Source organism: Rhinolophus ferrumequinum, chromosome 2 (assembly GCF_004115265.2).
Source record: "Rhinolophus ferrumequinum isolate MPI-CBG mRhiFer1 chromosome 2, mRhiFer1_v1.p, whole genome shotgun sequence".
Taxonomy (NCBI): Eukaryota; Metazoa; Chordata; class Mammalia; order Chiroptera; family Rhinolophidae; genus Rhinolophus; species Rhinolophus ferrumequinum.
In genome coordinates this window covers 42,021,611-42,049,497 of record NC_046285.1, presented here as the reverse complement: position 1 = coordinate 42,049,497, position 27,887 = coordinate 42,021,611, and the positions used below count along the sequence as shown (strand labels likewise).

Genomic DNA, 27,887 nt, shown 5'->3' with positions numbered 1-27,887 from the left:
CCATTTCCATTAACTCCCGCCAGCCTGGGTCTACTAGATTCATTAGACCGCTGACTTCACTTTGTCACCTTGAGATTCTGAGCTAATGTTTCAGCCTGGTGGTCAGCATTTGACCCTTGAGGGGACTAGTCCCATAGGACCATTAAAGGACAGGATGGATCAACATGTGGGTTGGTAAGGTTCTTTACTCTGTTTGAGACTACTGAGTACAAAAGAATAAAAATACAAAGAAATCTGCACTGGTCCATACCACATCAGTGTGTAGGCCGTTTTTACATTTTCTTTTTAATTTTAAAAGATTATTAACTTGTAAACCTGTACTTGATTAAATTTCAAGTACTGCCTAAGCAACCCAGCCCGGAGAGAGCCCTTAAAAATGAGGGCCTCCGACCTTCGTTAGAAACCATTTTAAGCTATTGTCCTAGGGGCCCAGTGTTTAAATATGCACCACTCCATGATGCTAGTTAAGACTTGGCAAAGCCTCTTAACCAGCTACTTCCGGATGCCACATTATAAAACAGTTTGAGCAGCTATTTGAACACTACCCACATGTAGTTTGAAAGACTGTCTGTAAACTACTAATAAGGGCTCTCTGTGGATACACAAGAAAATAAATGGGAAACTAGTTTTAGTTTCTAGAACAGGATAGGCTGACTTCCAGAAAGATCACTGAATATCTGCAATTCTCACTGGAAATTAAAAGAAAAGCATATCGGAGTTAATGAATTACCTCTACATATATATATAAATATATATATACACACACACACACACACACACACACACACACCTCAACTCCAGCTTTTGTCTTTTAGCTTCTTTTAATTCAGAAGGTTTTCTTATGAGATGTTAATGCCCATTTAAGTGTTTCTCAGGGTATCCCAGCAGATTATCAGCCAATAATACCTCATCCCTTCATTTAGCAGATAAGAAACTGAAGCTCAGAGTTAAGGGATTTACTAAAAGCCACAGAACATAGTACTGGGGTCAACCTTAGAGTTCTGTTCCTAAAACCTCCCAATCAGTTGCCAAGTTAGGTTGACCTACTCAAGTAAAGGCATACCTCAGAGATACTGTGAGTTCAATTGCAGACCACTGCAATAAAGCAAGTATTGCAATAAAGCAAATCATAATCTTTTTGCTAGTGGAGGGTCTTGCCTTCAATTTATAAAAAATGCAACATCTGTGACGTGCAATAGAACAAAATGCAATGAAACGAGGTATGCCTGTATTAGCAGCCAAAAGACAAAGCCCATAACACCAAGGTTCCTGCCCTCCCCTACTTTTGAATCTCAAAAGTTGGAGAATTTTTTTTTTTCTTTTCATTTTCAGTGGCATTTACTTTACTTCACACTCTTCCAGGAGTCCACAGGCCCTGGCAAAAACTGCAAACTACAGCAGAATGATGGTGGAAGAGTAAGGATCAAAAGCTGGGATGGGACGCGTCTAAGGAATGATGTAATGATGTATCAGTAGGATGGAATTAAGAGGATGAGAATAACTAATGGGGCGTGATGGGGCTCAGATGAGGATAACGGGGCGGAGCTAAGATGATACTAACCAGCTGGGAAGCCGTTGAAAAGGCAATGAAAGGAGGGTGGATGAGACGGTTTAGCAATACAAATGGTCTTGTGGAAATGAGGGCAGAGTGCATTTAGCCAGCTGTGAACAGTGTGATGAGAAAATATTAAGCTGAGTTATTTAAAGAGTCTGAATAATAATGGTAATAATAAAAGTAAAATACAGTAGATAGAATATAATATGGGACAGTGGTGTCCAACTGCTACATAAATGCTGAAAGCAGTTTAGCTATTTATTTTCAAAGCTGGAAACTTAACACCAAATAACCAGTGGAGGTTTAAACCATTTTTCTACTTGACACTTGTGTAACTAAGACACACTTGTTCACTGCGCTGTTATTGACCTGTTCCATCTTAATGCGCTTAGGAAACTTTGGCATTTATGCTATAACTTTCAGCCAAGCTAGAGAAAAAGCCCACTTGGTCAGGTGACTGGGTTTTCTGTGTCCAGATGTCTTGAGTGCCCAAATTCCAGGCAAAAATCTATGCTTTCTAAGCTTATGGTACAAAATGGCAAGCAGATCAAATTTGAATATACACATATGCTTTTCTCTTTGTGGTTTTGATTTTTTAGTTTCATTTATCATCGGTCTTTGTTTAATCAAGCTGCTAGGAGGAATATAGAAAAGTGTGTCCTAAATACATTACACTAAAGGTAGCAAGTAATGCATCCTATCACTAATGTACCATTCTGCCTTTCTGAAAGATCCTCAGCAGGACATTTAGAATTAAACCTGGAGTGTGGATGAGATAAGTAAAGGATACCTTAAAGTCCGAATTTATGTACAATTTATGATCAGTAGCTTGGGGATGGGACTGTGAGGGACACAAAAGCCAAGATACAAGTGTTCCAAAGCAAAGCACCTCTTATGACTCAACAGGGTGTATCTATCATCAAGCAAATTTGATCTAGTTGATCAAATTTCAGGTGAAATTGTATTCCCACGAGAGGGTGGGATTAAGGAAAAGACTAAAACGAAAATTATATCATGCTCAGAAACTTAGTATCTTGGCATTATTCTTGCCCTGATATCAGTAATATGGAAGTAAAAACCTGAGGGAAAACTTGAATTAGTAGTTCCCAAAATAAATTTTCCAGATGCTTGGCTAAAGCTGTTATGAGCTATAGTGCTTAGGGAGAGGAAAGGAATCCTTAGCTACCACAGGTCCATCTGTCATGAGTTAAAGAGACCAGAACCGGGAACAAAATGCATAACCTGAATTTCATCACTACTAATTTAAACACCCTCAACCCCAGTCCTCCAAAAAATCCTCTAATTTTGGTAGTTGGTTTTTCACTGAAGGTATGATGCTGTTTGTAGGGTTACTATATAGGTTTTTTTAAAAGGATTTGATTTTAAGTGTTACTTACTGATAGCTCTTGATACTTCAGTGTTGGCAGGAAAAACAGACAAACGCTTTAATGGGAGATATAATTCTATAGGCATGGAAATTCTTCTGTTTTTATAATTGTCTGAAGAGCTAAACATGAGTAAGATATACATAGGTATATAGATACATATCTCTCTTATATACAAACTCTCCGTGATGCTTACTATTTTTCCCCTTTTAGAGCGTGTTTTACCCACAAGCCCCCACCCATTCAAGGTCAGTATGATTTTTATCACTGTAGCTCTGTGCTGGGTCATTCTCCATCATCTATCATGTGGAAAAGACACGAAGGGGGAAACACATTCACAAAATTAACATCCAATACAAATCATTATTTTAAACCTTCAAAACAAAGTCAATCAGTTGCTCCACATCAGTTGACAAGCATGTAACAGATCTGTCACCTAACTTAACTTCAAGTTGAGAGACGATGCTAAACTCAAAAACCAATTTTGTCTTAAATTAGTATGCATGAAAGATATGATGAACTCACATATTGTAACAGCGCCCGTTAAATCCTATAGCTCATAGAAATACAAATCCTCTAACTGACCACCCTCACATTTGGGGGTTTGTGCACATCTGAATCTGAAGTCATTTGTATTACTTGTAAAAATGAATTTATCTACTGCCTAAGGTTGAGCTAAACCCAATTACAAGGACATACTTTTTCTTAAAATCTTGACCAATTCAGGGGCATTTCCTTTTAAACATAACTATTTTAGAAAACACAAAAGGGGAAAACAAGGTAGTCACTCTGTATTCCTTTCATAAAACTTTCTACACACTCAAATTAATTTTGCCTTCCTACATCACATTTAGATGCAAGCTGCAGCCCCAACCTTCTAAGTTTAAGGCTGTTTAAAGGCAAATTGGCAAATAAAATGAAAACATTACCAAAAAATCTGAAATGAAAACAACCTACCATTGAAATTAAATTCCAGAAAAGTGATTTGCAAATAACACTCAAAGACTTGAGAAAAAATGGAAAGTAGGCCATGCGGGGGCTAATGTGGAAAAAATAAATCCAATTAAACAAGATTATAGTATATATACTGTAAAGAAAATGTGCTCAGAATTAAAGGTGGAAAGCTGCTGTTTTATTAGTTTGAAGACAGATCATGTTTCATTAACATTCATCTGAGCTACAAATTAGGCCAGAATTGGGTATAGATATTCAGATTGTCAATAATGCAATCTTTTGCATATCTATGTACTCATACATATGCAAACTTATTTTATAATAATTATATTGAAAGGAGGATTGCAAGGTTTTAAGGATCAATTAGAAGCTTAGTAAAAGAGTTGCTCTTAAATTTGAAGAAGGGTCCAAACTATTTTTAGAACTCTGTTGAATAAAATCCTCCCCTAAACATTAATGAAATCTGTTTCTCATGCCAGCCACTAAAAATAACACTGTTAAAATGTGCCTGTTTTTTAGACTTAACATGAAACTTCGTGTCATGGAAAATATCCCATTTTGAATTCCTGACATGCCACAGTTATTTTAAGACATTTATCTTCTAGTGTTGCTGCAGAGATTGACACCATTTTATCATGCTGCCATCTTGTACGTATCTTGATGTGACAAGCACATACATACACATTTGTTCCAATGGATAACATGTTCAAAAAGGTCTTGCTCCATCCAAGGTGAACTTTGCACCGTGTCACTATGACTCTAGGTTGTCCTTTGTGAGAGCAGTTGTGCAGCCACAAACTCAAATATTTTATCTGATCATGCTTATGATATATGTAACAAAATGAACAAAATGAAGCCAGACACTATTCACAAAGGACAGCTGATGGATATTGAAAAACAGTCTGAACCAGGGATGAAGCATGTGGGATCCTGTTGGACATGATATTTTCCCACAAACGGAATTGTTGATTGGAGAATGACCCTACTTTGATTTTACATTGTAGATAGGACTGTAGATAGCTTTCGTAGTTCCAATAGTTTTAGAGAATATAATTTATCTGACTACTAATATTTTGGGCTTCTGCTGGTCAAAATTGAAAAGCTGTTCGTAGAGACTTGGATAGCTTGTATAAGAAGTTGGTATAGAAAGATAGTGCCATCTTAAGTCCCCTATTCTTTACAAAGACTTTATTTTTGTAGCGATCAAATCCCCTTTCTCCTCTCCTTTCCAATCAAAATGGGAAATGCAGTTTCCCCTGGGGGAAAAAAACATACTAACATAGAATCCTTAATTTTTTTTTATAGTGCCACTTAAGTACCGAAATATCTATGAAAGGCATGCCTGCCTCACTGTGATCATAACTAGTGCACAAGATACCTTCATTAATTAAACATTGTATTTTGTCATCTATGTGGAATCCTACCTTTCAGCCCTAAGTGTTAAGATGTCTATAAGCAGTTGGTTAATGCAATGGCGTCAAGGATTTTGAACCAGTTAATTTCCTTAAGGTGTCTTGAAAGTAGGAGCAAGTCCCAAAGGTCCTTTTCTGTCCTCCTACCATAAAAAAGAGAACTTTCTTCCTACTTCCTAGTGACAGAAAAGATGTGTATTTCAGCTGCTTCATGGTTAATATCCCTCATCGAAGGGTCTCCCCTCCACCCCACTCTACATGGCTCATCAAGCTGACTGGGGATAAACAGCAGGGTCACAGCAGGAAGGCAGTCCTAAACCCCTTCACGCTGTGATTAAACAAAAACAAGGCTCAATAAATCAAATGTCTTTCCCTTGGGTTTCCTTATCATATTGCTTGATTTTCTGCAGTGATGATGATGATACTGGAATTACACCAAGGACAATTTGTATTGTTTGTGGCCAATCAGAAATTTTTCGAATGTCCTTTTCTATTCTGCCAAAAACAAAACAAGGAAAAGCAGTGCTTTTCCCTGCTCCTTAATTTAAAAGATATAGTATATATATAAATTTTTTTTAAAGTAGTGTTCCATCTTTGATCTGTTTCTGATAGGTGTTTTTCTCATTAAGTTTAATTTAGGTTTATTTATTCTGAATGAGCCCATGAATGGCATATATTTACATAAGTACCCCTGAATATATCGCTGCAGAAACTCCACTGAATTGTAAAATGGGGGAAGAGTGTACATCTGAGGGCGCTTTTCTCACTTTGTCAGGCTCAAATCATTTCCCCGAGGCCTCTGAATACTGGAAATGCTAACAACGTTCTTTCTCCCTCCCATGAGCTTACTGTGCATAGTCCTTCTTGATGTCAGTGCATCTAGAGATGCCCGTACATTTAGAAGGACTGCAGGTTCAAAACGAGGTGACCAGACCAGCCTCAGAAAGTTAAACGAAGTGAAAGAAAAGGACAAGAACAAACCAACATTGCCTTGTTTTTATCACCCACAAGTGAGGAATTCCCTGGAGCTTGGGCTCTCTGGGCTCAATCAGCCCATCTTTCTCCAGTCACTGCAACTTAAAAAAAAACAATGTCAATAACCCTGGAATGTCTCACTTGTTTACCTCCCATCTGATTATTTATCCCAAGTGAACAGCCTTTCCATTCACTAACCCCGTGTGGCAAGTGGGTTTGGGGAATGTTGAGGTTATCTTCCAGGTCCAGACGTTGAACTGAGTTTGTTCACAGCTGCTTGCTATTCAGTTCCTGTTTTTCCATTGATAAAACACATTGCACATGGCTGGGTTTGCATGATTAATACAGCTGTCTAAAGCTTCTCTGAAAACAAAACAAAACCGTCCCAAATTAAAGTTTAAAAAATTAAAATCCAATCCACAAACAACCAGGCTTGCAGATATCAGAAGTCCGCCTGGCATGTTTCCACCTGAGGGAGACTGGTGGAAGGCCTGGCCTCAGTACACTGGTATACTCAGACTCCACTGGGTATGAAGAAAACTGGGAGAAAAATCCCTAAAACTATCTCATGCCGTGAAGATGACTGGATAATCCCTACAGCTTTCTTTATTTTCTGTAGGCCATATATCCCAGATATCAATGAGAAAATGCCTCTTTTCAATTCCTTATTATAACAGCCACTTTCACCATGACTAATAATAATGGTAATAATAATAATAATAGCTAACACCAATAGTGGGCTGCTTCTCATGTAGCAATAGAGTTCTAAGGCCTCTTACATGTACTAACTCAATTAATTCCCACAACCCTAAGAAACTAACATACACCTTCTCCCATACTTTTTAATCATTATAGTGTACCCAAATTCCAGTCTACTCCTCACTGCACATGTATAAATCCATAGTACATTTTAAAATAAACATTATGTATGCATTTGTGTTCATTAGATACATATCTCCTTAACGAATTTTTTAAAAATGCATCTAATTTACTTATTATAATGCTTATAATACACAATTGCAGTTACCTAATATCCATACACTTTTACAAAGTCCATTTCCAAATATACTCCAACTCACCCAGAGATTTATATGAAAGTGTTCATCTTTTAAAACCATGAGCAGAGCTGTCTGGCATTGGCACATCTAATTTCTACACACTTCTTCGGGCTGATTTACATACACACCTCTATTAATCATGGATAATTACTAGCACTGTTCTCTTTAATTCAGTTTTTCCAACTGTGAAATGGGAAAGAAATTATATTTTTCATGCCTACAAGCTCAAAGTGGTGTTTAAATAATATATTAAGGAGCGCTTCAAGTTCCTAGGGAGAAAGTATATTGAATTTAAAATAACCGTATGCAGAGACACATATTTGTCATAATTTTCAAAGTACTGATATTTAGAGATGTACTTGTATCATATTGTGTGGATAAGTTTCAGCGTGGCTTCATTGTATTTTGACGTATTATGGATTCTAGGGATGTCTAAATGCCCCACTGCTAATAAGTTTAAATAAAGAATTATCCCAAGGCCGAATAAAAAATAATTCATTATTTTTCACCAGCCTCATAATATTACACTTCAGAAGACTGCAACTTGCACAGTTTCTTATGTGTGGCACACACACATACACACACACGTCAGTGGATGCACGTGATGCACATTACCATCTGTTAGATTAATCTGAACTCGTCAATCTAAAGAATCTACCCTTTTTTGTGGTCAAAGGGTAAAGCATGTGCTAGGAAAGGTTTCAGCTTTTAAAACACATGGCTTCTTTCCACCTACCTGGTGGAAACAAGAACCTTGTTTTTACTGATAAATCTTTGGCCACCATGTCAACACAAATTTACAGCAAAATCACAGGCCCTGATTTATACACATGAAGATAATTAAGAGTTAACACTATTACTGGATAACCATCCCCTGACTCTTTTACTGGGAGTAAAAATCTGACTGCTGCCTGATTTTTTTCATTGGTAGGAAACCAAGTGGAATAGTTGTGTTAATAGTTCACCTGGACTCAGTCAATCAAATCAGCCAATCTAGTGATTTAGACCCAACTGTAATAGTTGGCCCAACCCAATTATTTAGACCCAGTTGTAGCAGGCACTTGTCTTTGTTGCATCCATTTCTGTGCCTTACTCTTCTCACCTTTCCATTATTCCTTCTGCTCTGCTTCCTTAACAGTTCTTGTTCTCTCCCTGTTAAAATTTGCTAGCAAGAGTAAATCTGAAATTTATTCACCCTATTGTTTAAATGTCCAACAACAGCTTGGAAGTGTTACCTCTCTCAGAATTTACATTAGCTTCAAGCTAAATGGCTAAAAATCCTACAGGATCGATTTAAAGGTAGGAGAACTTTTTAGAGCTTGGTACTCTTTTCTAATGCCTTTCCCCATTTCCTTCGTCTGGATCTGCCTATACCAGTCAGCCTTTCCTGGGGATCTCCCTTTGCTATTTAGATTTATAGAACCAGCAGGGATTTGAAGATGAATATGTTTTTTGAAAACCCAAGCTCCCACTCAATTTTAATTTGAGGGGAATAGTTCTTTTCCATGAGCTTTACGGGGGACAAAATATCTTTCAAAGTAACAATTACATCTGGGGATTAAGTTTAAGTAATTGACAGTCTTGTCTTTTTAATTAAAAGGAATAAAGCTGCCTAAGAAGAGCTCCTCAGTGAGATTTGCAGCAGAAAATGTTGGCACGCTGCCCCACAGGGTGAGAAGACCATGTTCTTGAACAGACAGAAAATGCTGATGCAGGTCACTCAGGTCCTTAGAGTGCACCCCGAACAGAGCTTGCCTTGGTGTTTGCATCAATGTGCCATTTAGCAGGAGGGTAGCATCTATGATGAGAAGCTTTACTTTAGCCAGGAAGGAAGTCTTTTTGTGGGAACTTCGCTCTAGATTCAGGTACACTGTATGGAGCAAGAGTCCTTACAAGAAGTGGCACTATTTAGAGTCAAAAAGAAAATAAATAATACATAGTTTTCCAAGAACTTAATCATCAATACAGTCTCAGCCCCTGACAAGTGTCATATGACAGCCCCCAGAAAGTATAAACTTGAATTTCAGTCAGCCCCTTGGCTCTCTTTCTTTTTCACTTGAAATTCATATGCTTGATTTATATTTCTTGATTCTTTTTCTTTACATTTGCCACCATATTCACCTTGCATTACATATAGGAGATGTGACAATTAAGTTCGTGAACTTGTTGCAACGATGTTGCTAACCTTTTTTTGATATCAAAGGGATTATTCACTTATGACTTTGTACCAACTGGACAAAGAGTTAACCAAGTTTACTATTTGGAAATGCTGAAAAGACTGCATGAAAAATTTAGACTACCTGAACTTTTCGCCAACAATTCATGGCTCTTGCATCACGACAATGCATCAGCTCACACGGCACTATCTGTGAGGGAGTTTTTAGCCAGTAAACAAATAAACTGTATTGGAACGCCCTCCCTACTCACCTGATCTGGCCCCCAATGACTTCTTTCTTCACCCGAAGATAAAGGGAATATTGAAAGGAAGACATTTTGATGACATTCAGGACATCAAGGGAAATATGATGACAGCTCTGATGGCCATTCCGGAAAAGGAGTTCCAAAACTGCTTTGAAGGATGGACTAGGTGCTGGTATCTGTGCATAGCTTCCCAAGGGGAGTACTTCAAAAGTGACCATAGTTATATTCAGCAATGAGATATGTAGCACTTTTTCTAGGATGAGTTCGTGAACATAATTGTCAGACCTCGTATATACTCAGATGTGTGATGGGAGTAGGCAGACCACTCACTATGACTCCACTAAGAATTCTCAGCTTATATTCACCACAAGTCAGTGAGGGGAGAGACCTTGCAAGTCATTTATCATGTTTCCTAATTGGACCCTGGAGAGCCAACCACTGCCATAGTTACACTGTTTTGCTTATCACTGTGCTGATTGTAAAAGAAAACACTTCCCGCACCTCTGTAACACATATGTACATTTAACAACTAGACATGATCACTAACAGAGTATCTTTACTGTAAATCATAACTATCAGTCCTTTCTACTTTATCTGCCCCATACAACAAAGATTCTGACTTAACCACTCACCTTCTAAACCTTGCAGTTTCAATATGACTTGTTTTACTTGCCTAAGAGGATATTGTTTGGGGCAACAATAGCATCTTGTGATTTAAAAAAAAGAAAGAATGAATGAAAGAAAAAACAGTAGGCGATAACTGTGCCTGGGCTGAGTGTCCGTTCTCTGTACCATCGCATCCTCTTCCGTGTAGCAACAAGCATTCCCAGCCATGTTCTATGTTGGAACGTTGCTTAGTCATTCTAAATGACTTTCTCAATTATACATGTGGATTTTGTATGACTAAGAAGTAGGGGATCTTTGGAGAGTAGAAACAGCTTAAACAAAAGAAACCAAGCAGTAGCTTGCACTTCTCTTTGATGAGTCGCAAGTTAGAGAGTAACTTGGGAGATTTGTTCTGTTTTCCTCCCTGGAACTCCAGAACTCAGGTAAGTTCATCGTTGAAATCTGCTTAGTGTTGCAGTGCTGGAAAAGACGGAATGATCTCATTCATTGGAGGCTGGTCTTCCCTGAGAGGATCAAACCTCCCTCTCTAAGTCATTCAGTTAGTAGCATGACTTCTTGTCCTGCATTCAGATGTACTCTCCACTTGCTTTTGCTTTGTAGAGTTTCTTTTAGAGTTCATGTTGTCTTCTCCTTATGATGTCTAACCATTAGGAACACACACAAAAAAGAGCCTTCATTCTTGATGGGCAGTGAAAAACTAGTTTCTGGCACTGGTTAAGTGTATTTAACAATGTAGAGTATTCAGATTACACCATTCATTCACTCAGGGAAAAACAAAAAACAGAAAAAAAAACTATCCTAATAGTTTCTATGTGCCAAGCTCAGAGCTGGGTCTTGGAAGGGACTGTGAAGAATGAGTAGAGGTCTCTGCTGTAATAGAGCCTACACACCAGATGGGGCAGTAGATGTTGAATTAAGAAATCCAAGAAACTTTACTAAGTTTAGGATACCTGTGGGTATTTGAGGGGCACAGAACAAGGATACCTTAGCTAGCTTGGACTGCTCGGAAAAGGCTTCCAGGTGAAAGTGAAATTTAAAAGGCACAAAGGAGAGAAGGGAGAGGGGCAGAACATTCCAGTACATACAGAGGTCTAGAATCCAAAGAGAGCTGAACAATATTAAGTCTAATTAATTTTAGAAATCTGAAGGAAAAAAAAAATCAATTTTTGCCCTAAGAGTTTCTTAATCGTCTTCATTTGTATCTGGCCTGTTTAAAACAAGAAAAGAAATATGATAAACAATGGAGTTAAAGGGAAGGGGATCAGCATTTCCACCTCTGTTACACTTTTAGGGCAAGAAAGACTACCTGTTGACTTAATAGGACAAACATGTACCAATGCTGTATACTGTATGGCAGGTGGCACTGTTCAGAGTGAGTTTTCTGGAGGATACGAGAGCCTGTTATCCGGCAGAACCTCTAGAGAAAACTTTCAGCCTCCCAACAGGAAGGGTTAATAGTAGGATTTTATTTTATTTATAGGAATGGTCAAGTTGTAAAGAGCCAGCAGTATTTTCCAGGAGCTGCTCCCGAACATGGCAGTGATATTGTATTTGGAGTCAGTAACACAGCAGGAGTTATAGATAAATCACTGCGGCATCCAGGCACTCTGAATAATAAAGTCACTGAAGGGTCCAAAACAGACCCACCTTTACCAAGTTCTGCACTGTGGTGGTTAGTGCAAGGCGTGTAGGACTAGGAGCGTACCACCATTTTGAATCCCTTATTTTCTTAATTCCAAGAGCCTTAAAAACTCCAAGAAATCTCACAAATTCACTTGCTATTTCTGCATTCAAATTCCATAAGCCAGTTACCTTGGTTCATGGTATTTGAATGTGTTTGAAATATATAAAATAAAACACATTACATGGACTCAAGACAGTCTTGAATCCCTTAGACTTTAAATCTAAAATATATTCCCAAACGAGATATGGGGAGTGGCCGGTTAGCTCAGTTGGTTAGAGAGTGGTGCTGATAACACCAAGGTTGTTGGTTCGATCCCCGCATGGGCCACTGTGAGCTGCGCCCTCCTTAAAAAAAAAAAAAAAAAAATGAGAGAGAGAGAGAGATCTGCAATGCACCATTTAGGGCTGGGAAGTAGTAGAAAAGAGGAAAACCAGAAAGGATGAAAATCTCTAGAGACCTATCCAAACGTATGCTTTTAATGCTTTTTAGCAAGTCAAAGAAATGAAGGCATGAAAGGCTTTAAAATGCAGTTAAAATGTATGTGTTTAAACATGGAAAACATAATCTACTTTATGCCAACAACTAAGTAGATTTGGAGCTGGGAGGTAGTTTTCATTAAATCACGTGACTGGTCTTTACTTCCAACAAGGAGAAAAGGTCAGGACAGTGCCCACAGGTCAGATGGGCACATTCTAGGCACAAGGTTCATAGAAGCCCTTGTTCCTTCTCAGACAGAAACCACGTATCTGGCCCAAATACCTTACTGACAGATGATTCCAGTAAGTTTACTTCCCGAGTTTTTCCTAACCTTATGCATATTTTGAGATGGAGTGGCCCAGGGAAACCCCTTTATTAAACTTAGCACCTTGGGCATTCTCTAACATTTGAATTCATTGATTATTAAAAATTAAGCCTCTCAGGCTAAATAAGAAACCCGAAGGATTTGAGAAAGCTGACTTGCGGTAAGAGAATTGATGACGGCCTTTCTTTGTGTTAGGAGTGCTGGGTGAGACCGCATTTTCTGGGACAATGCGTATCGCCACTGAGCAGAACCCAGAGTTGTTAAAGTCAAATCATGCCCCTCTACTTGCTCTACAGGGCAATTACACCAAGCCTGCAGTCAGAAGGACCTCGTAAACCCATATCATACATTTTTTATTGCACTGTCATTTCATGCTGTTAAGACTATGTTCCTTACAGAAATTACACCTCACCTATGGTTTTATGATACGATACCAGCCAACTAAAAAGTGAGGGGAGTAATTCAGCCTTCTTGTAATGATGTCAACCCAAAGCCAAATAATCAAGAACTGATTACTTACTTTCCCCCAGATTTAGAGGGTATTTTTAATGCATTGATTTGTTTTTATAAATAGTTTTCTATTCTGATAATAAATGTTATGCATTTTCATTATAGAAGAACTTGAAAATTTATGAAACTATAAAGAAGAAAATAAAGATCATATATAATCTCTCTCCTCAGAGATAACACCATTAATATGATATAAACAAATGTTTTGTCTGAATGTTTGAGCTGTCATTGTGCTATAAAATATTCAAGTTAAAACACCTAAACTGTTCTCTATTGTTTGCCCTCTCTGAGGCTGGGCGTGTTTCTGTGACTGCTCAAGGTCACAGCAGAGGCAGGTCCAGAGCAGCCAGCCCTCCTGACCGAGGCCAGGGTTCTCTCCACAGTGACAAACACACTCTAAGCTCTTCCAGGACCTAAATCCAACCGGACTCGCTTTACAAGAGATTTCCTTTGACTTACAAGCGATTTTCCTTGTGTCACCTCCAGCATTTCAAATAAGAATCCTCCTTGCAGCTGTGGGTGCTCCGACATTCTCTCTCTAAATTGGAGTATTAATATTTTTCCTTTTATAAATTTGTTAGTTTGGGGTTTTTTTGTTTGTTTGTTTGTTTTTAGTGAGATGACCTTTTATTTAAAAAAATTTTTTTTCTGATTCTGTTTAGTATAGAATATTTGGTTTGTAGAGGGTCGTTCCACTAACTAATGAAAAAAAGTAGTGAGTCTCAAATATTTTATTCACATGATATAAGGAGAAATGATGTCAGCATTAGTTTTAGTTTGATTTATCCATTCATTCAGCAAAGAGTTATCACCATATGTCCAAGGTTACTAATATCCTGGTTAATCATGCATGTCCCTGATGCACCCCAAAAGAGCGTAAAACATCTGAAGTCCATTTCTGGTCACAGTCAATTATAAGAGGAAAAGCCCTTAGAAATATTTGAAAGTAAAGTATAGGATTTCTTTTTGACCCAAATCTAGCTAAGGTGGACCAATATTATTTCTCAAATATTGATGACATGCTAAGACTTTTTCATTTTCTGAAACAGTTTGATAAATTCTCTTCATGGTTAGGATACTGGTCCACCCATGAACTAAGAAAACAGACAGAACCTTAAGGTTGAAATTTAAACCTATTTTTCTATTTTGGCTTTTCCCCCCCATCAACTAGACTCAGAATGATTACTGAGAACATTACTATAGAAATATTAGGAATTACGGTTTATACAACATGAATGTAGTATGTGGGAGAAAATCAAAACCTCTAACCATCCAAATAGAAATCGCAGGCATAGCTTTTCCCGTGTCAAAAGGAAAAATAATAATACTTGTAGGTAGAAGCCGCTAATCCATAAATCCTCTGAGCAGAGTGGAGAAAACTTCGAGAAAGTAATTAATAACTTTCAAAGTGTGGCTTTGCAAATTGAAATAATAAAAATGTTCCCCTTTTAAGCCATTATAATTATAAAGGTTTTATTTTTCAAAACCTTGGCAAAAAAATAAGTCACAGCACAAAAACCATAAATTCCAGTGGACGAAACTTACAAGCGTTATTCTTCAAGTCCTCAGCCTCAGGGAGGGAGGAAGAAGCAGCACGTTAAACTTTCTCTTTTGTTTCTTTTATTAAATGTCTTAATGATGTAACCTCATCCCTCTCTCACTTTTTCCAGGTAACTAGAGGATAAAATCTCTATTCAATTTGGACCCTCCCTCTTCCCTAAACATATACTCTTACTAATTCTGGCCCAGAGGGAAAAAAAAAAGTGCCATCAATTATTTTAGTTCTCTAACTATATGTCATTTTCAAAACCTGTGGCACATTAGAAGACTGGCCTTATAGAAAGAGTTATGCCATACACAGCAAAAGAGAGAATGTTTCCTTGTTCAAATGGCTGTGAGAGGTTAAAAAATGAGCTATGTATTTTCAAATAAACACCCTGGAGTTAGAAAAGCTATGCAAACAATATAAACCCCCAAACTACATATCTACATGTGGATAAGAATGAACGCTTACAAGCAGAGAATTAGAGGGAAGTTGTCAAGAGTTAAGAGTCAAAGCCCTGAAAATCACTTATTCTCCTATGGGTTGTTATAGCCTCCTCTCCTCTCCCAGACAGAACTCAAAAAGGCAAAATGCCAAAATTGTTCATAGACATAGATGTGAAAACTTCCTAGGTGATAAAAGGGTTACCAAACAGTAAACTCTAGAGTTTCTAATAAAGCATCTCTCATCTTCACAACACTCACTTTAATTTCTGGAGAGAGAGACGACAGAGAGACAGAGAGAGAGAGAGACTTAATCATACACATAATAGGAGATGAGAGTAAGAGAAAGAATAAATCTTCTGGCCTTGGAACAGAAAAGAAGCTTGATTTTATTTCTGAGGTTTAAATTTTCAATAGTCATGCGGGTATTCTGAAATAAAGTTCATCAGCCCTCCAGAAAACTTTCCACCTGCTCGGATTTGGGGACTGATTGAAAGGGCCTCCTAGCGCCTTATGGCTCTTCAAATGACTGAATCCCAACAATAATTTTGTCTTGGCATTAAGTTGTGGTGTTCCAAAAGGAGAATAGAATCTCCCCTTGCCTAGAATACTAGGTAGGACAGCTCTTGAGGCTTTAATTCAGGGGTGTCCAAACTGCGGCCCGGGCCAACTGCGGCCACGATCCATTGTTAATTGGGCCGCAGCAAATTCCAAAAATATATTGAGTTTACTTAGATAAACCAGGTGAGGCAATACGTACTTCACCTCGAGTGAGTGGCCCGGCTGTTTGTGTATTTTACCGCATATGGCCCGTGGTGAAAAACGTTGAAAAAGTTTGGACACCCCTGCTTTAATTAATTCATTCACTCAGTCATTCGTTCATGCACTCATTTATTCAGCAAATCTATTGGACACTTAGTCTATGCTAGAGAAATACCGAGTTTCCCCGAAATAAGACCTAGCCGGACAGTCAGCTCTAATGCATCTTTTGGAGCTAAAATTAATATAAGACCCAGTCTTATTTTACTATAAGACCGCGTAATATAATGTAATATAATATAATATAATAATATAATATAATACCGTGTCTTATATTAATATTTGCTCCAAAAATGTATTAGAACTGATGATCCGGCTAGGTCTTATTTTCGGGGAGGAACATGGTAGTGAGCTGAGGCTAAAATGGTGAAGACGTTGTGCCAGTTAGAGAGGCTGACTTAGCTCTTTTTGATGCAGGTTAGTCTAACATGGCTGGGTATAAAGAATCTGAAAGTCAAAGTCAAAGACAGATTAGCACAAATAAATTTGCCTTTTCTAGTATTAAATTCTTTTCCCCATTACCTCCTGTACCCCCTCATTAGGAGCTGAGATCCAGGCATATGACAATAATGCTTCCAGAGAATGCTAAAGCTTTGGCTGTGCTCGACTCCTCCAAAGTTTAACCCATTGTATTGCTGCAGTAGATTTATCTTTTTATTTTATCTTTGGACCTGCACTGCCATGTTTACTTGCTAAGTGTATTTGCTAAAGGACAATAAATATGTGGAGAGAAGTTTTCCTTAAAGGCATAAATATCATACATTTTAGGTATGTTCTAATGAGCGTGTTCAGAGAATGCCTACAGAAATAATATCACTGGCAAGGCGGGATTCGCTCAAGAACTTGAGATCACCTTCACATTAGAAAAGGAAGAATAATTTTCAGTTGTTAAGAATCAAAAGAAATTTTTTTTTTCTTGTCTGGAAGAATAAGAAAGACTCCTTTTTGGAGAGTAACATTTCAGGCCTTGAACATTTTTATTGTTCCCATTATTGCCACCTGGTGGACAAAGGTGATTACTTTAAACAGCATATAGGACCATGTCTTAGAATTACCACAAGATGGCAGCACACAACCAGCTTTTCAAAAAGCCAGGCTCAAAATACTAATAATTCCAGATTTTGCTCCTCAAAAGAGAATGTTCAATTCCAACAGAAGAGGGGAATAGTAGGAAATAATAGTACAAAATAAGATCTCAATTTTCTTTTTCTAAACACAAACGGGATTCCAAGTGCTAAGATCATTAGTATTTCACAAACCATTTCATTCATTGCAATAAGGAGGGCTTCCTAAAATTTAAGTGGTAAACTAGTTTGCTTTTTAAAGACATTCCAAATAAATGTATATTTTATGTGAATTTTTGTAATCTTTTATTTACATAGTGTAATATTTTTTTGCAATACTTTTAAATCCTTCTTTTAATGAGCTCTTTATAATTGGTTAGTAGGGGAGTTTGTGTTCTCTAAAGTCCGTCTAGAACAGAGACTCTTCCTCAAGCCTGTGCCAGTAACTGGTTAACCCAGGCGCATTGCTAGTTTTCTCCTGACCAAAATGCCACCTCTTCAATCCGCTTCCCTATCACTTCAATGTGCTAGCTTCTCTCAATGTTTTGTTTATCTGTATTGTTGCAGTACATTTATTTTATTGTTTTAAATTTTATTCTTTGAACCTACACTGCCATGCCTTACTTGTTAAGATATATGTTTCTCTTTTTCCACTGAACTTTCTCTGATAGTCATCTCTAGAAGGTATTTTACCATAAATCTGACTCTTATTTATTGAACACTTACTATGTGTCTGGCAGCATTCTAAGTACAGTATGATAATTAATTTATCTAATAGCACAGATTTGTAAGAAGCATGTTAATTAAATTGATTTTACAGATGATGAAACTGAGGCAAAGAGAAGTTAAGTAATTTTTTTCCCTAACTTAAGCAGGATCATTGGTCTTCCTGCCTGCCCAGTTTCCTGAACAATTGCTTGCAATTATTCCCAGGAGGCCTATGGAGCAGAGGAAACCAGGCGTTCTTTACATGAAGATGGTCCCATCATGGATCCAAGCCCCTTTGGGTGAAGGGCACCACTCTATGACCTTAAGGGGCCCTTATAAATTCTAAATAATGATAAGCCAACAGGCTTCACTGAAGAGAGAAAGGGAAGTTGCGCCTTCACACCAGGGCAGAGCCAAATTCTCCGCAGCCGATACTGAAGCACTTCAATGTGCCAGGTGTAACCCTAGAGTTATATAGGCTATCGTTATATAACCCTGCTTGCATAAAAGTACCAGAGGTGTATTGGGGAATAATGAACAGGGTTCTACCTGGAGAACAAGGAACTCTGAATTTTCAGGTCTCGGCTCTGTCTCCTGCTGTGTGACCTTGGGTAACTGATTAGCCTCTCCGGGCCTCAGTTTCCTCATATTATGATGAGCCCATTCTCTATAGTGCCGTTTCAACCATTTTTTAAAGCAATGTGTTGATTTCAAAAAAAAGTCAGACGCAAGTATTGTTACAAGAAAACAAGTGGCCAGTATGTTTAATACACAATTGAAAATCAGTGTGGTCAACAGGTAGAGACTGGTGTTTTATACTTTGATAGAACCTGGCTTCACTTCTAGGGTGAGGAGTGACATTACTTGCTGGCTTCTGCTGAGAGAGGAGCAGAATTCTCCCTCCATTATTCTGTATGGACTTTTACACAGAAGACTTCCGTTATTTCTGCAAGTATATGGACGAGCTCTTCAAGAAGAGAAGGGCAGGTGCTGATGACTTCAGAAGTGTACCTGGAGGTCCATCTTCAGAAGTGTACCTGGAGGTCCATCAGCAATCCTGATACAAAAGAACATTCATATGAAACTGCCTCTCCCCCGACATCTGACAAGTGCAGGGAAACTGTCCTTACGTGTAGACACAGCTTGCTCTTACGCATAGCCTGGCTGACACCTGTTTTGCTAATGTTGAGTTATAGCCAAACATTTTCAGGACTTCAGACCAGGAACAGTGCTGCTCTTCTTATGGCCATCATAAAAAGGCCAGAAAACATCAGCATGCTATTGGAGGGCTTCTATTGGTGACCTCCTTTGGATGGACAAATGAACAATCTATAAGAGTTGAGAGGAATAGGTTGCACTGAACCTCAGAAACTTTGCAGATCTGCCTCTGTGCTCAATCAGAGAATAAAGACTTTACCTACTCAGATTCTCTGTTGTTTTTAACAGAGTCCTCAGACCCAATGTTAGGAGAATGCTTGGCGTATATTTACTTTCCTCATATTTCAACGATTCTAAATCTTCCATTTTGGCTCATTGAGCATTCAAGATGCCTTCATGCATTGGCTGGCCTGCAACAGGGAACAGTACAGACACAGCCTCTGCTTCCATAGAACTCTCAATCCAGTAGTGAAGACAAGCATAACCAAAACTTCAGACAAATGTATTTGAAATTGAAACTGAGATGAGTGTTACAAAACAGAGCAGAGCTTATAATAAAGGGACTTAATTTTACCAAGGAGACTCACTTCCCTGTGGAAGTTTATAACTGAATTCTGAAGGATGAGTGGAATTTCTAGTAGAGCTATCTTTGGCCGTTGGCCCTGCGATAAACCGTGGAGAACAAAGGAAGGCTTCTGGCTGGAATGCAGAGATAATAAACGTTGATAAAGCTGGAGAGGTGAGATCCAGAGTCACGGAAGCCATGCTAAGAATTTTGCTCTTTATCCTGGAAGCACATAAGAAAGCGTAACAACTTTCAAGCAGGACAGTGAGGTGACTAGATGTCTAATTCAAAAGGCTCTCTTTGGCTTCAGAGTCCAGTCCATTTACTTCCTTAATGAAAGCATGTTATCCAAGGATGCAAAGAGAAAACAGGTCCATACCCCACAGCCATGGTTTGGGCTCCTGTATCTGACCAACCATTCACTTGGTCTGAGATTCAAAGTGGTATCCTACAGAATTTTGCCATGTTTACTCTAAAAATCTAAAATATTATGGTTTAACTGATATAGGATGTTTTAAAAGGGAATACAGTATTTTGACCTATATGAGCTCTTCTAATCCTGAGATTTATTTATATGTTCAACAAATATTTAGTGAACACCGACTGCGGTGCCAGGCTCTAACACTAGGCACCAGGAATATCATGGTTGATGAGACATATGCACTGTTGCTACCTCTGAAAGCACATATTCTAAGTTAGAAGACAAACTAAATAAGCAAGCAAGTACATGTAAAACATGATGCCAAGTGCTATGAATATCAGTAAATCAGGATAGGGACTAGAAAGTAACAGAGGGTACCATTTTGAATAAGGTGATGGGCCGTCCTTCCTGGGTTGGTAATATCTTAGCAGAAATCTGAATAAAGTGACTGAGTGAGCCATTCAGAGACCTGGGGAAAAAACTTTCCAAGCAGGTGAATCAGCAAGTTGCAATAGTTTTAAAGTTGGAATGGAGTTAGCATGTTAGATGAAAAGCAAGAAGGTCAATTGGCTTGGGTGTAGCAAACCAGGGGCAAAACGGTAGGATGGTGTTGGGAGGCAGACTCATTCTATCATTCCACTAAATTGCAGTCCAGAGTTCTTTCGCATGCCATACTCCGAGTTCTCATACATGTCTACACACATGCAACATCAAGTATTTGCAGTTGCAATTGATTTTGCCACCTCCAACTGCACAACATTTGTTCCAGCAAAACACTCTCTTTCCATGTGCCTTTCTTTCAATCTCTACCAGTATGTGTTCCTATTAGAATGCTCTTTCCTCTTTTTCTCTCATTCTCTTTTCAGTGGAGAGTACCAGACTCCCTTTGTGTTTATTCTCAATTGATAAAGAATTTTTTATCTGTTTTTGTTTTGCTAAATGTTTCTTTTTTAGAAATTGGCACCACCGTGCACTTCAAGCAAAAAGGTATGGATCTTATTTCTGATTACCTTTTATATGTTAAAATTAAAATTTCACAGTAATGTGTCGGGGTCTTATACCATGGAGTTTATTTCATCTCAACAATTTGTGATAATTTCCTTAACACATTTGCCACTAATTTTCCGAAAATTGTGAACTTTTTTGTCTCAGAAATCTTCTGGCCCAACCCATGACTACTATATTGCTTTAGACAGTTACTTATTTTTAAATCTCTAGGACTGAGCAAGTTACCACACACACACACACACACACACACACACACACACACACACACACACACATTCCTTAAGCATCTCTGGTTAATTCTTGTAGAGCTACACTTTTGGAAATATTCACTGCTCAATGACAGGGCTCTCAGAAGAGCTATAGAGCCTACTTTAACACCCATTGTTGGCTATTCAAGTAGATACATTTACTAAGGAAAATAGAGCAGGGTCTCCTAAAATGAAACATTTGAGCATTTAATACTCCCTCCTGCCTCCGCGTTCTCCCAGGTCTTCAACCAGCCGTAGCACACCCAGGCTGCTGGGATCTCCCAGGAATTGCCCTTTTGTGCCAGCCATGTAGCATGTAATTCACATACTTTTCCCTACAAGACAGTGACATCAGGTCAAAGCTTCATGAAATGGATCCTAAGATGCCAACACCAATCTAAGGTGCCGTCTTTGTAAGTCCAACAGAAATCCCTAACAGTGACTGTCTCCAGACCACAGCCACAGAGGAACCTGGGTGGCCAGACACTACCCTCGTAGCCACCCGTCTTGGATCGGTAATTGTCTCATATGAAGATGTCTTCTTCTTTGAACCTCAAAGGAGATGAGACAACCAAGATCATTATCAATAGTGAAAACCTGTTCTTGTGGGATGTAGACTCCACCAGTGACCAAGAGCCACAGAGAGTATGGATATTTTGTTGCTGACTCTCAGGAAAGGGCCAGCACTCTATGGCCAGCTCTAGCAAGCCCTCACAGAGGGCCGCAGAGAAGACACAATCAGAAATATTATACATAGGACCAAGATCATTTGGGGCAAGAAGGTATAAATTGCTGTTCTCTTCAGCCCTTCTTCTCTCCCCGGTACTATGATTATCAATTATATTGGAATTTTAAATGGCCAGTAGTAGTGGAGCATATGATACCTCAGGGCTTTGGTATGAATGGAGAAACAGGGCATAGGGTCGTTTGTTTGTTTGTTTGTTTGTTTTGTTTTGTTTCAAAGACCATTGAGATAAATTCCTAGTGTCTCCCAAAGAAATTCTAAGTATTGGCCTAAAATTTCAGAATATTGCATGCCAAAATATTTGATGCTGTTTTTGATGAAAAATGTGATAGTTGCAACTTTACTGTGAGAATACTTCAGCCTTACCCAAGACTCACTTTATAGAAAGGGGAGAGAATTACATAAGTAATTATGTAAGAGTATCCCGAATTTAATTCTAAGACACAGTGCTCAAACAAATCAATATATTTCGTCTTCTAATCTATTCCAGCCTGGAGATTACAGTACAGAATTTAATTAATCCCTTATTCATTCACCTAGAGCAAACGGTATTTGCTGGAAATGGACAGTAGGTGGCGCCAAAGGTCAGTTTTATCAGGTTTCCCTTAGACATGGACAGGTACCTGCCTTAGTCTGGGCATCTAGATAATATCTAAGAATTGGTTGGAGATTATTTTTCTCCTTCACTTAACAATTGTTTTGTATATTATTTAGGTTTTTGTTTTATTTTCAGTCAGTCAGCCCTTGGTAATCCTAAAAAGAATTCAAATTTAAACTTTCCTGGCCTTTCTTCTTTTGTTGTATGGCTGAATAAAATTACAATGGGCCTCGATTCCTTAGTATCTGAAAGAAACGCCCAAGGATCACTGAGGGTGTGACTAATGATTATTTTGAATAAATTTAGTCCCCAATCCAGGAAATGGGCCCCAAGTGCTCAGGAGAAGCAACAGAAATGTGTTGGCCAGGTTTGAATCACAAAGTATCTCTAAGCGCATGCTCTCTAAAGCAGGTGTTGAAAATTACTTGTCTTTTCTTGGAGATTTTACAGAAAGATTAATCAACTGGCTCCGCATCCTGAATTAGATTTGTAGTGTAGAGACTGCCAAAAAATTCTCATATTCCGCAATTTCAGGATGTTTTATCAATCTTGTCCTTAATCACAAAACCCCTTTTTAAGCATTGTCATGACAAAGTGCAGTCCAACATTTGCCATGATACAGCCTCACGTGTGTTGACTCAAGATTTCCAATCTTGCTGCAGCTGAATTTGCCCCTTCAGGTCAACGTGAAAAGCCTTGACCCAATTCATAAACCAGTGCCTTTGATGAGGTATTTTGTGCGTTTCTGTAATCTAGCCAGCTGTAGTTATAACAATAACGATGATGCTACCATTTATTGAATGTTTACTAGATACCATGCGTATAAGTGTGTGCACACACACATATAGAAAGACCAAGATATGGATTTTATCCGTTACATGAAAAACATGTAGCAATTTTTGAGTTGTGGTTCTATTTGCCCATCTATTCTTAAGGCTAATTTATGTTTGCCGACTCTTGCTTTCATTATATCTGTCGGTATATAAAAGCACTTGCTGGGCCTGGCCATCTGCTGTGGAAAATAAGATTTATCATTTGCATTTCCACAAATAAGCAGAAATTTCATAACTATGAACCAAGATATAATTAATGATTTTGCTGATTATTTTTCCCTGAAATGGCCATTAACTGAAGTAGTCTCTATGCAGTCATGTATATGTAACTATAATTGCATACACACTTGTGATCATTTCCCAACTATCACCCTTGCATTTTTTCAAGACTGTTTACTCTCAGAACCAATTGTGAAAAGTGCAAGTCCTATGAGCACATCAAATAGCTTATATGAGAGCACTTAATAAATAGTAATTCATAGAGATGAAAATATCCTTAACAGAGCCATGAAATGCACTTCAAATATATAATAATACTATTAAGGATAAAGTTAAAGTTATTAACACAATCATATACTGGGATTCCCTATGTGTAAAACAGACTAGCATGTAAGAGTAATAGAAAGTAATCAATTATGTGTATGAACAAAATAATAATACTTGTGTATATCATGTGTTTATGAGTATGCATATAACATGTATTTTCTTTGTATTTATGTATATATATGTGTATACATACATTATCAAGAATGGTACATATTGAACATGTTTAGCTTTATATGTATGTATTTTTCAATGATAAAATTTTTTGCTTTCTCAATAATTACTGCCCCTCAAAGAAAATGATAAGTCTACTAAGCTTTTTAGACTTTCCCAGGCACCAGTCAACTCCAAGATGTCTGAAAGAAAATCTAGCCTGTCCCAGCACTAAAAATGAGACCCTGTTTCCCCGAAAATAAGACCCAGCCGGATAATCAGCTCTAAAGCGTCTTTTGGAGCAAAAATTAATATAAGACCTGGTCTTATTTTACTATAATATAACACTGGGTGTATAATATAATATAATATAATATAATATAATATAATATAATATATATAATATAATATAATATAATATAATATAATATATAATATAATATAATATAATATAATACCGGGTCTTATATTAATTTTTCCTCCAAAAGACGCATTATAGCTGATTGTCCGGCTGGGTCTTATTTTCGGGGAAACACGGGATAAAGGAAATAGGTAGAATTAGACTCTTTCTGAAAACCTTCTGTTTCACAGTATCCCTAGAGCAAAACAAAATCAATTTTGCTTAACACTATATGGCTTCAATTTGCGTGTAGCCTTTCTCTGTTTCAGAAGCTTCGCTGACACACTAATTCAAAAAATGTGCCACAGAGCCCATACCATCTAAAGCATATAAAGGACCTAACATGAGAGGCAATCTCATGGCCATCAGGCCAGAAGCCCTGGGAGGCTGTCATTAAAAGAGCTTAAAGGTCCCAAAATGCCAAAAAAAGGCAGGGGTGGGGGACAAAGAAGGGGTGGATTAGGAGGGCCATTGAGCTAAGACTCCGAACACCTGGATTCTAGTGCCTGGTCCACAATTACTAATCCGGTGCCTTATGTAGGATTCATGATCTTCTTGAACCTTAATTCCTCATGAAGGCATGAACCTGAAGGTAGCAAAATTGCCTTTTTATTAATATGATTTTATAGCCATTCAGAAATTCAAATTGATTGAATATTTAAATTCTTAATCTGTATTTCCAGAGCTTTACATACAATGAGGCTCATTTTACACTATGTGCTGTTTGAAGTTTGTATATATTCATATTTTTATATTAAGAAATATTTTTAATATCCTCAAGAAGGCATCTAGTCAAAATATTCTACAGACTATGGAAAACATTTTTAAAAAATTTTTTTACTGGGGAATATTGGGGAACAGTGTGTTTTTCCAGGGCCCATCAGCTCCAAGTCATTGTCCTTCAATCTAGTTGTAGAGGGCGCAGCTCAACTCCAAGTCCAGTCGCCATTTTCAATCTTTGGTTGCGTGGGGTACAGCCCACCGTCCCATATGAGAATTGACCCGGCAACCTTGTTCAGAGCTTGCACTCTCACCAACTGAGCCATCTGGCTGCCCCTCCCGGAAGCTCAGCTGCAGCTCGTTGACTTCAATCTAGTTGTGGAGGGCGCAGCTCACTAGCCCATGTGGGAATCGAACCCGCAACCCTGTTGTTCGGAGCTTGCGCTCCAACCAACTGAGCCATCTGGCCACCCCAAAAACATTTTTTTAAAGATAATGAATGCCTTCAAGTTGTTCTATTTCTTCTAGCTATTGTTTTAAATAAACCTGAATTTCTTTTGCCCAGTGTTCAATAAGAGACCCATCGGCAGCCCTTCAGTGGGTAACTTCACTGTGCAGTAGTGACAGGCAAGAACTCTGGATCCAGCACCCTGGGTCAAAATCCGAGTTCCTCTTCTTACTATCTGTATAAACTTGTGCAATCGAGTTACCCTCTCTCTGCCTCTGTTACTTTACTGTAAAACGGGGCTCATTGCAGTACCTGCCTTGTAGCATGGTTGTTTGTATGCTTCTGTTTGTTAAGTGTTTATAACAGCACACTGTACTAACAGCTGTATAATCGTTTGTTGGTTTCATTTGGTTGTTGCTCTTACTATTTACATAAAACATAGTTTAGGAGAACATTCTTGAATTCAACATTTTTCCTGTTGTTTGTTGACAGTTTTGGCAACATTCACATACCAAAGGATGCTTCTGTTGTACTTACAAACCATCATAGGTTTAAACACACACACACACACACACACGCACGCACGCATGCACGCACATGCACACACACACACTCATTCACACACATTAACCTGTATGTGTGCCCCCAAAACTTCAGTGACCTATAATTACAATCACCCTGATCTCTCTTTTGAACGTCATCATCTAAGCATTCAGCCTTAAATCATAAAGTCTTTGTTGTGAAAATTACTAATTATTTTCTTCTTTTAATGGATTGATATGAGTAGAATTATACAAAAGGAGAAAATGGAACAAGCAAAGGCATAGGAGACAAGCTCTTCAGATCTACATTTTTTGCCCCAGTCCTTCTCTTTCTGTCAACACACAGATCCCTTCTCCACTTTCCTCTCTATTTTAACCTCCCTCTTGGATCTCTACCCCTATATGCCAAATCGTGTCCACATGAGGAAAACTAGGGTGGCAGTGGGCAACACACAGACAGCCACTCCATGTTGAATTCTGGGCAAGTTCAAGTCTCAGTTTGGACCTGCCTCTTAACCTCGCTGGGCTTGTTTGTTTGTCTTCTGTTTTTGTTGTTTTGGTTGCCTTTGCTTTTGATTTTTAATGCGTTAAATAAAGAGTTTACACCAGATGATCCCCTGCTGCCTCTTAAGACTCTACAATGCGTTGACTTATTTTCCACCTTGCAGCTAAGGTGCCACCCAGTCATACATATTACTTTGAAACAATTCCTCTCCCCTGAGCCAATAAATAATTACTGCTTCCCCCCTGAGAAACAAGAGAGTCTCAGATTGGTTCCATGTTTTATTGATGGAGACGCTGTGATGAATCGGCTGGAGGCGCCCGTGTCTGTCTGCTGAGGGACCCGCGCCAATGCTTGGACTCTTAATGAGTTCTGGCATGCCTATGCAGAGCAGGGCGTGCAAGAGGGGGCTGGTCCTCCATCGGACACATCAGTGATAGCCGTGCCGGGCCTTCTCTGATGAGAGTGCTTTGTATTTACAGGAGTTTCAACCAGTGATATCCCGTGAGATACTTATAGCTTAAGGAGAAGGATTTATGAAAGATGGTGAGCCCTTTTGGGGCTATACGTAAGCACGCCAACTTTGAGGCACTGGTACCTGGCCTGGTCTTACCTCTGACACTGTCAGCAGTCAGCCGTAACAGAGTGGGCCAGATGTAACTATTCACTTTTCTCTCTCTCTCTTTTGTGCTACAGGACCTGGGTCGGTGAGAGGAATAAACGGATCCATCAGTCTGGCCGTACCACTGTGGCTGCTGGCAGCATCTCTGCTCTGCCTTCTCAGCAAATGTTAATAGAAAAAAACATTTTAAAATAATTTAAAAAAACACACAAAAATGCGTCACACAGGATACAGAGAGAGAGAAAGAGAGAAAGAGAGAGAGAGAGATAGGGGGTAGACTATTTCACAACTTTGTGTGTTTATAAATAAAGGGGGAAATAACAAAATGAAGGAAAAAATACAACATTTAAAATAATATTAAAGTCCTTCAATGAACATTTGAGTATAATTCAGGGTGGGAAAAGTTCCACCAGGATATGTG

At 38.4% G+C, this 27,887-nt stretch overlaps 1 protein-coding gene across 1 annotated transcript in view; it reads left to right on the top strand.

Annotated features, from left to right (window-relative positions):
- Positions 1-27,663, top strand: part of LSAMP (limbic system associated membrane protein) — a 587,976-nt gene extending 560,313 nt beyond the window's left edge. Inside the window, 3 exon segments of the mRNA XM_033130586.1 lie at positions 3,154-3,192; positions 21,059-21,091; positions 27,541-27,663. Coding sequence (XP_032986477.1) covers positions 3,154-3,192; positions 21,059-21,091; positions 27,541-27,638 — 170 coding nt within the window. The 3' untranslated portion in view covers positions 27,639-27,663.
- Positions 27,664-27,887: the final 224 nt, after the last annotated feature.